The 10,628-nt window shown below is 44.6% G+C and overlaps 1 protein-coding gene across 1 annotated transcript; it reads left to right on the top strand.

Annotated features, from left to right (window-relative positions):
• Positions 1–7,307: 7,307 nt before the first annotated feature.
• Positions 7,308–10,551, top strand: LOC144410323 (uncharacterized). Its single transcript, XM_078106369.1, has one exon. It carries the CDS (start codon positions 8,148–8,150, stop codon positions 8,550–8,552), a length of 405 nt encoding a protein of 134 aa, XP_077962495.1. The 5' UTR covers positions 7,308–8,147; the 3' UTR covers positions 8,553–10,551.
• Positions 10,552–10,628: the final 77 nt, after the last annotated feature.

The raw sequence follows: 10,628 nt of genomic DNA, 5'->3' as shown, positions 1-10,628 counted from the left end.
TGGAAACGCAAGGGATGAAAGGAAGCGAGACAAACCATGTACTAGAGTGGGGGTCTAGTAAGCTTGGAAGAAGGTGCTTTATACATTTTTTGCAGGCAACAGGGCTGATGGGGAAAGTATAAGCGGTGGGAGCCAGAAGATGGCGGTAATGCAACAAAAAAAAAGTTAAATATGCTCAATGACAGCCACTAGTTCACAGTACACACACACACACACACACACACACACACACACACACACACACACACACACACACGCTACTGAGCATCAGTACTCACGTGCTGGTGCGCAGTCGGTGTCAAGGCTGGCGCATGCTTCTGCGTCTGCGTCGACGCACTCGTTTCAATTCATGGTTCTAAAAAGTCTTGCGTGTGTTGCAGAGCAATTCACCTCCAGAACATCAGGTGGAGAAACGTGTTTCTGTTGAAGACGACCTAGAGAGTCACGTCTTTGTGTGTGGAAGTTGTTGGTTTGTTTATTTATTTATCATAGACTTTATTGCCCCGTGCATTGCCACTGCTGCTTTTCATCGCGGACACATCTGTCCCGTATTTTCCTCCACAACTTTGTTCCCCTCGACCGGCAAACCGGCGTTTGCGGAGATCTTCCTCCATTAATCAGAGGCCATCCGCGCGTCCTTATAATCCGCCTATGACGGCTTGTATAAGCGGTCATATTTACGCATTTCTTCCGACAAAAATTCTTCAATCTGATCCGTTCTCTCGTAAACATTCTTCGTTTTAATAATGCCGGTATCGGGCTATGAAAGCGGAAATGTGAGACTCCGTAAAGGACGTAGTTAGCGGACCGATCGCAGTTTGTGCGCTGCGGGAAAAATGGGTCGACGCACGCAAGGAGGTGTGAAAAGGCACGAAGGGGACACGCAGGGGACACGCAGAGGACACGCAAGGGACACGCAGGGGACACGCAGGGGACACGCAGGGGGGTCTTGCGTCTGCGTCGCTCTGAAAACACAGAAGCATAAACTAGGCTTAAGTTAATGCTGATGTTGTTCAGTAATGTTTGGGTACATATGATGTGTGTAAACAGCCACATCAACAGAACCAGAACTTTTGCCTTTTAGCGTTATGACGAGTCATATACAATGTCTACTGTCAAGTGATAACTGACTGATGTTCACTGGCACATTTACAGTTAATGTCAAGCCTGTGCTAATGAGTCAGTCTGTAATTGAGTCCATATCAGCTCATTTAAACATGTGATATTTGGGATTTTCGGCACTTATTTTGTCAGTTATTTAGTTCTTACTTTTGTGCACAACCTACACCGGAATATCTGATATGACCTTGATCCTAAACATTAATCCTGGATTGTACGAGCTCCTCAACAAGACCCATGAAGTGATACGCCATGAAGAGAAAGGCAAACCACAAGAGGACAAGTGTGTAGTTAAATTTAATATTGTGGTAAAGGAAACAATAATTCTGGTGCAGGGAGCAGCTGAAAAGAACAGGATTTGATCACGAGCTCTTAAAACGGTTCTTTGTGGTCCTGCTTTGTGAAGCGGACAATAAACATAGACTATACTTTCATCCCAGGAAGCATGCAGCTATGCAGACTAAGCTGTGAGAACGTTGCCCTGAGCAAATCCTTCATTACCTCCAAATTCACTGATCCTAACCTGCAAATAAGTACTCAACCCTTCCCTCATTTAAAACGTAAATGCACCCTGTAAAACAACATTACTATTGTAATAATAATTCAGTGAATACGACAGTTTAGCCAGAATGAATTTGCACATCTTGAGGCTGCAAAATAGGAGATGCATTTTCTTTTATCCACCTTTGTGTCAATGACAATCCAAAGAGGACACATTTGAAATCAACCAGAGTAATGACAAGGATCGGTCATGTATCTGAAATAGATAGCTTGATACAAATACCTAATCCGGGATTGCTGATCAGTTCAATGTCCTATAATTTGTTCTTACTTTGACCTACTTCTTCCCGTCTACTTCACACTCACACCGCTCTCACTTCTCTACTTTCTCTCTTAAATGTGATTAATAATATGCTCTCATAGTTCCTCCCACATCTGAGTGGGCTCAGGCTTACCTGAGCCAGGCCTAACTAGATTAGGAGCAAAGTCTTCAGATTAGTCTTAAATGAGGTGACTGCGTCTGTCCCCTGGACTGAGAGTGTAAACTGTTCCACAAACGAGGAGCTTGATAACTGAAGGCTCTGGCTCCCATCCTACTATTTAAAACTATTAGAACCACAAGTAACCCAGCATTTAGCGCAGCATGTTACTATAAGCTCCTAAAGATAAGAGGGCACTTGACCAGCAAGTGCCTTTTAGTTGGGGAGAAGTACCTTAAATTCTATTATTGATTTAACAGGGAGCTAGTGCAGAGATGCTAAAACAGGAGTAATATGATCCCTTTTCTTAGTTCTTGTTAGTACACAAGCTGCATCATTCTCTATCACCGTTAATGGCAGAAGTAGGACCCAATCGTAGACTTTACGAACAAAATAAACTTTATTTAGGAACACGACACAGAAGAGTCAATGATTCAACACAAAGGTGGGTGGTTGGGCCATACAGAGAAATAACCTAAACACAATATGGGGTGGGAGGGAGAGGACAGTCCGGGGGACCACAGTCGAGTGACCGGGAGTTCTCTGGAGGACGATCTGGAGGACGGTCTAGAGGACGATCTGCAAGACGGCCTGGAGGACGATCTGGAGGGCGGCCTGGAGGATGATCTGGAGGACGGTCTGGAGGACGGCCTGGAGGAGGGTCTGAAAGACGGCCTGGCGGACGATCTGGAGGACGATCTGGAGGACGATCTGGAGGACGGCCTGGAGGACGGCCTGGAGGACGGCCTGGAGGAATCGGCAGTTACGGCGTCAGACGTCGAAGGGCTGGAATCCGGGGTCAGGAGCCGAGAGATGTACCTACAATGTATCTACTTTTCCCTTTTTCTCGTGTAATAAAATCTATTTCATACTTATAACTCTTTAGTAATAATCAATGTTTACAATATTCAAGGAGAGACTAGTTAATCCGAAAATCATTTTGGTGACACCAAACATCTTGAGCCAAATTAGGAGAAGCGGAAGCAGTAAAAGTCTATTCTGGATCCAAAGTTACAGGTCAGATATGCTGCCGTTTTAAACAACAAGAGTTTGGTGTGAGTATCTTACAACAGCATCCTACATCGGACACACAAGAAGCCTGAAGTGAGCTCTGAGGCAGACTGGCACGCAGACTTCCTGTCTCCTTGTAGCATTGAAGACCGACCGATCATCTTTGAACGATGCTTACAGCAGCCACTCAAGCTCCAGAGGAAACAGTCCTCCAGAGGAAAGTTTCCTCTGGGCCGCGATGGCTTCCCACTACATAGCAACGGAGGTCCCCAATGTAGGGTTTATAGAGCGGGACTGAGTCTTTCCCACAGTCCAAACGCCCACTGTAAGCATCGTCTTAGACAAGCCAGGGCTACTACGTGGGTGACCAGCGTCTTCCCAGAATGCAGATCTATACAATTGCTGCAGGACACTCCCCAAACTGCTCAACATAGTGAGCAGCAATCTGCTGACATGAAAGGGTTACACCCGACTGAAATAGCTTGATGAGTTCAAGTTGTTTCAGATGTCTCCAGTTTGGTTACATACAGTATAAGAATATTTCCGTCATTTCAGTGAAATGCTGTAGAAACAAAGTTAAAATATGTAACATGTTGACACCTGAAAAGCTTGGAACTTCATCAGCTAATTCGCCGGATGGTAGACCCTCACGTCACCAGAAATACACCATCCCAGGGCCACTACGATGGGTGGGGAGCCCCCCAGGAAGCCTGACCACAGTCAAAGGAAAAAGAAAAAAAAACAGTGACTAGTGGCTTTGCCGCGGCCGGCCTCAGAGCTTCAGAGCTGTCCAGGTGTCCTCTGCGGAGATGTTGAAGATACTGAGGTTAATTCCTACCGGAGCCTGGCTTTATACACTGGAACACCTCAACATTCTAATGTATTAGAGTCACGGAACACACGTGTACTACAGTTCCATCCAGCATTCTATTCCATCCACAGGGGCAGATAATGTCTCTTTTTATAAATCTATATGTATATATCTGTAGCACCCGTATCACCACTCTGTGAGTCACTCACGTGAGAATGGGGGGTGCTTGGGTTCGATGTATTGTAAAACCTTTTTAGCAAGAAGCTATTTAAAAAATAAATGAGACCCAGAGATGGTTGTTCTTTTAACAAAAGTAAAATAAATAGGGTAACGCCCTTGTTTATTTAAATACAATAATTACTTTCCCCCGAAACACAATATTACCAAATAGAGAAAAATAAATAACCAAAACTTCCCCAAAACGTAAATAATAAACTCCAAATTCAGTGATACACCCCAATAGTATCAATGACGTTAAATCAAAATAAATGTTCGAAATGTTTCCGTTCCTCAACTCGGAGAATACCAGAGTTCTCAACAATAACAACAAAAACTTTCCCCTCCAAGTGTCTTGAAACAAGTATTAGCCGATGCGGTGATGGGCCCAATCACCACACACAGCCACGCATGTTCCAGTTACTTACGGCAACGATATGTACGGAAAGAAAACACGTTGCAGACCTGTTTGGTCTGGCAAAACATTGAGAGCGTGGAAACTCGGGTCCGCGCTGCGAGTCACCGACACTTCCGCCCGGCCACGCCCACCGTGGCTAGCAAGCTCGGCTCCCTCGATGGCGACCTCCGCTGCTTCTTCCCCGCTCCGTCCGACGGGGTTTCAGCTTTGGTTTTTCCTCCGTTTCCAGGCTCACAAACACACCGAGTCCGCGGTCCACTCCTTCCAGCCTCCCGCGCCGGTTCATTCTGCCTTCTTGTCTCCCGCTAGCGTCTTTTTCTCTTCCCCCAAAAACGCCGGCGTCCCGTCTCTTCACGACCCCTCGTTTTTTCCCCCGAACCCCCAAAAACTTCCAGCACTTTCCAGTCACGTGTCTTCCCCGTTGTTTTCCTAAACCAATCACCATTGGCTATACAGCGCGAATACACAACTGACCAATAATACTGTAACGTCAAACAGTAAGTACTAAAAGGCTAACGGCCTAAAGCCTCTGGAGATATTATTTAACCAAATATGAACTTAGCATTAGTATTCATCACTATGACAAACATTACTCCATGCACAACAAATAAACATCTCCCCACTTAGAAATCAGGTGTCCCCTATTTTGTATTTAATGTAAAATAAACATTTACTTTTTTTAATAGGCAGGCACCTAGTTTTGAAAGTACAACTATAGTCCTAAGTTCACCAGGGGACTACATATCTATAAATATATTTACTAGTCCATAGTTGACTGGGTTGCACGGCACAATTTTCACAAAACTCCACACGTTATGACCTAATACATTTAGTCTATTGCTTTGCAGATTTCACAGGTTTAAAATCATACCTGCAACAAGTCAACAAAGTTAAAGGTGTTCTTTTAACATTGTTTTGCCGTCTTTTTGCACATTTACATGCTTTAAATGCTCATATATTGCATCCCATAAACTTTTACTAATCGTACCTCTATACCAGACGTCAGTTGATCAGTATCAGACGGGATGTTTTTACCTATATTAAAAAGTGTGCATTCATTGCAGCTTTGGTTAAAAGTCAAATACGAGCTACTTTTCAGTGAGATAACGACAACAGTGTTGCCGGCCTCTCGTGTCTGCATAAATGGGCCAAAAGTTATCTGGAAGGAACGAGACAACGTATTGGATAAGAATGTACAGTAGATTTCCAAGTAATGGCACACATTGTCAACAATACTTTCCCTCATGATGGTACAAAAAGGGCTGTTCTATTAGTGTGGCATTCCTAAGCGTCATACCCTTGTTTTCAATGGCTGAAAAAGCTGGTTTTATTTACTGGTTCCATTCTTGCCTAAAGGGGAAAAAATAGGGGTGTAACGATTCATTCTCTGAATCGATTAATCGATTTATATTCCTGCGATCCAACTGAATTGATCTGTGCTCCGCAAAATCGGCATTCCGGACGACATATATCGATTACAAATCGATTGAAATGGTACATAATCGATTGTATCGATACTTGGAAACTACGCATCGGATTTAAGTACAAAAACGGTATGGATGTGTGTTTGTTTGTTTGTTTTTTAGCACTTTAGATACGTTAAACGTTACTTGATTCAGTGTAATTCTTTAGGACTAGCTGATTTGTGCTTCTCCACATATGGTGTATAGAATTATAAAACACTGTACAGAGTGTGTGTGTGTGTGCGTGTGTGTGTTTTAGCCTCTTGTCCACTTAACCTAATTCAGCCTGACTGTTTTTTTCGTGCACTTTCTGAAAGAAATCAAGTCCTCAACTGTCTTTTTGTACATATTGTTTAGTTGTGAGGGGGGGGGGGGGGGGGGGTGGAAACAGGGATTGCCTAGATGCCTCTACTGTTTTTGGGATCCGAGTCTTAATGAATGTTCAAGTTTGTTTCATTGTAAATGCAGAGGTTTAGAACACGGCTCTTTGTCTGTGTAAATATGCATCGGGAGCACACAGGTAAATGGGCGAGGACTGAGGACAATCACTAATTATCAATCACTAAAATAGATTCTACAACATTCCAGATGCCTTGCATTCAAAACATGTCTTAAAGAAGCACAACAGGTTAACATCATCCAATTTGAAGGAAGAGATTATATTTTTTAAAAAGCCCAATCCCCACAGTTTAAACAAAGACGCGCGTGTTGTCTTTCGAGGACTGACGGCTCGGGGGACCCGGTGTTTGAGAAGTCAATCCAACTTCTGGTTTTAATAACTGCATCTTTTTTAACAGCGATATACTATACTCGTTCAGCTAAAATGACTCATTGTAACGTTGAATAAGAACTGTAACCCACACGTAATTGAGGCTAGTCGGCTAATCTAGCATAGGACGAACCAGGTTGTCTTTTTTTTTATTGGGTATACTAGTGAAAGACAATGTTTTTATGTTCACACACAGTGGCTTCAGATGTTAGTGGTAATTAGAGCTTCATGCTGCAAGAGGCTTCTTAAGTACTGCCAACACTGTGATTAATAAAGCAGCAGTTTTACGATATGACATTCCAATAAATGCAGAAATGGACAGGGGGAAAGTGGAGTGCTGTGATGAACTGTTGGGACGTGGGTTTGACTTGGTACAGAAATGACATCATGAAATATTCAATATACACTGTATCAATTAAAAGATGACCTTTGACCCAGGGTGAGGATGAAATGAGACCACATTAAAGTCGTGAGCAGGCGGTAATCTCTGCTCGGTTACTGTGGTGACTACAATCCGGTAGAGTCACGTGAGGCTAAGTACGGGAGATTGGTGTGTGGACTCGTTCCAAACAGACGCAGATTCCTCCTGTGAAGTTCATTGATTTTATTGTCCGAAAGTCAAGTTAAAAAACATCCAAGCAGGCGAAGCGATACATGCTGTGCGACGATGCAATAAAGTGCGCTGTAGAATACGGTCAACAAAAAGTATCGTCTCCCGACTCACCCCCATGTCCGTACAACCATCACTCTGCCTAGATGCCTACACTCATTCATAAACCGCTGCACACCTGCCCACGTGATTCTGATGCTAATTACATTTCAAAATAAAAGTACCAACACTCACACACGGGAAGTGGCAGACGGCCGCTACAGTAACGAATGCAAAATTCTCAATTATTTAAGACGTGACTGCGTCTGTCCCCTGGACTGAGAGTGTAAACTGTCCCACAAACGAGGAGCTTGATAACTGAAGGCTCTGGCTCCCATCCTACTATTTAAAACTATTAGAACCACAAGTAACCCAGCATTTAGCGCAGCATGTTACTATAAGCTCCTAAAGATAAGAGGGCACTTGACCAGCAAGTGCCTTTTAGTTGGGGAGAAGTACCTTAAATTCTATTATTGATTTAACAGGGAGCCAGTGCAGAGATGCTAAAACAGGAGTAATATGATCCCTTTTCTTAGTTCTTGTTAGTACACAAGCTGCATCATTCTCTATCACAGTTGATGGCAGAAGTAGGACCCAATCGCAGACTTTACGAACAAAATAAACTTTATTTAGGAACACGACACAGAAGAGTCAATGATTCAACACAAAGGTGGGTGGTTGGGCCATACAGAGAAATAACCTAAACACAATATGGGGTGGGAGGGAGAGGACAGTCCGGGGGACCACAGTCGAGTGACCGGGAGTTCTCTGGAGGACAATCTGGAGGACGGTCTAGAGGACGATCTGGAAGACGGCCTGGAGGACGATCTGGAGGGCGGCCTGGAGGAGGGTCTGGAGGACGGCCTGGAGGACGATCTGGAGGACGATCTGGAGGGCGGTCTGGAGGAGGGTCTGGAGGACGGCCTGGAGGAGGGTCTGGAGGACGATCTGGAGGAGGGTCTGGAGGACGGCCTGGAGGACGGCCTGGAGGAGGGTCTGGAGGACGGCCTGGAGGAATCGGCAGTTACGGCGTCAGACGTCAAAGGGCTGGAATCCGGGGTCAGGAGCCGAGAGATGTACCTACAATGTATCTACTTTTCCCTTTTTCTCGTGTAATAAAATCTATTTTATACTTATAACTCTTTAGTAATAATCAATGTTTACAATATTCAAGGAGAGACTAGTTAATCCGAAAATCATTTTGGTGACACCAAACATCTTGAGCCAAATTAGGAGAAGCGGTAGCAGTAAAAGTCTATTCTGGATCCAAAGTTACAGGTCAGATATGCTGCCGTTTTAAACAACAAGAGTTTGGTGTGAGTATCTTACAACAGCATCCTACATCGGACACACAAGAAGCCTGAAGTGAGCTCTGAGGCAGACTGGCACGCAGACTTCCTGTCTCCTTGTAGCATTGAAGACCGACCGATCATCTTTGAACGATGCTTACAGCAGCCACTCAAGCTCCAGAGGAAACAGTCCTCCAGAGGAAAGTTTCCTCTGGGCCGCGATGGCTTCCCACTACATAGCAACGGAGGTCCCCAATGTAGGGTTTATAGAGCGGGACTGAGTCTTTCCCACAGTCCAAACGCCCACTGTAAGCATCGACTTAGACAAGCCAGGGCTACTACGTGGGTGACCAGCGTCTTCCCAGAATGCAGATCTATACAATTGCTGCAGGACACTCCCCAAACTGCTCAACATAGTGAGCAGCAATCTGCTGACATGAAAGGGTTACACCCGACTGAAATAGCTTGATGAGTTCAAGTTGTTTCAGATGTCTCCAGTTTGGTTACATACAGTATAAGAATATTTCCGTCATTTCAGTGAAATGCTGTAGAAACAAAGTTAAAATATGTAACATGTTGACACCTGAAAAGCTTGGAACTTCATCAGCTAATTCGCCGGATGGTAGACCCTCACGTCACCAGAAATACACCATCCTAAGGCCACTACGATGGGTGGGGAGCCCCCCAGGAAGCCTGACCACAGTCAAAGGAAAAAAAAAAAAAACAGTGACTAGTGGCTTTGCCGCGGCCGGCCTCAGAGCTTCAGAGCTGTCCAGGTGTCCTCTGCGGAGATGTTGAAGATACTGAGGTTAATTCCTACCGGAGCCTGGCTTTATACACTGGAACACCTCAACATTCTAATGTATTAGAGTCACGGAACACACGTGTACTACAGTTCCATCCAGCATTCTATTCCATCCACAGGGGCAGATAATGTCTCTTTTTATAAATCTATTTGTATATATCTGTAGCACCCGTATCACCACTCTGTGAGTCACTCACGTGAGAATGGGGGGTGCTTGGGTTCGATGTATTGTAAAACCTTTTTAGCAAGAAGCTATTTAAAAAATAAATGAGACCCAGAGATGGTTGTTCTTTTAACAAAAGTAAAATAAATAGGGTAACGCCCTTGTTTATTTAAATACAATAATTACTTTCCCCCGAAACACAATATTACCAAATAGAGAAAAATAAATAACCAAAACTTCCCCAAAACGTAAATAATAAACTCCAAATTCAGTGATACACCCCAATAGTATCAATGACGTTAAATCAAAATAAATGTTCGAAATGTTCCCGTTCCTCAACTCGGAGAATACCAGAGTTCTCAACAATAACAACAAAAACTTTCCCCTCCAAGTGTCTTGAAACAAGTATTAGCCGATGCGGTGATGGGCCCAATCACCACACACAGCCACGCATGTTCCAGTTACTTACGGCAACGATATGTACGGAAAGAAAACACGTTGCAGACCTGTTTGGTCTGGCAAAACATTGAGTGCGCTGAAATCACTTTCAAAACATTGAGAGCGTGGAAACTCGGGTCCGCGATGCGAGTCACCGACACTTCCGCCCGGCCACGCCCACCGTGGCTAGCAAGCTCGGCTCCCTCGATGGCGACCTCCGCTGCTTCTTCCCCGCTCCGTCCGACGGGGTTTCAGCTTTGGTTTTTCCTCCGTTTCCAGGCTCACAAACACACCGAGTCCGCGGTCCACTCCTTCCAGCCTCCCGCGCCGGTTCATTCTGCCTTCTTGTCTCCCGCTAGCGTCTTTTTCTCTTCCCCAAAAACGCCGGCGTCCCGTCTCTTCACGACCCCTCGTTTTTTCCCCCGAACCCCCAAAAACTTCCAGCACTTTCCAGTCACGTGTCTTCCCCGTTGTTTTCCTAAACCAATCACCATTGG

Source organism: Gasterosteus aculeatus, chromosome 7 (genome assembly GCF_964276395.1).
Source record: "Gasterosteus aculeatus chromosome 7, fGasAcu3.hap1.1, whole genome shotgun sequence".
Lineage (NCBI taxonomy): Eukaryota > Metazoa > Chordata > Actinopteri > Perciformes > Gasterosteidae > Gasterosteus > Gasterosteus aculeatus.
This window is presented reverse-complemented; position numbering and strand designations above follow the sequence as displayed.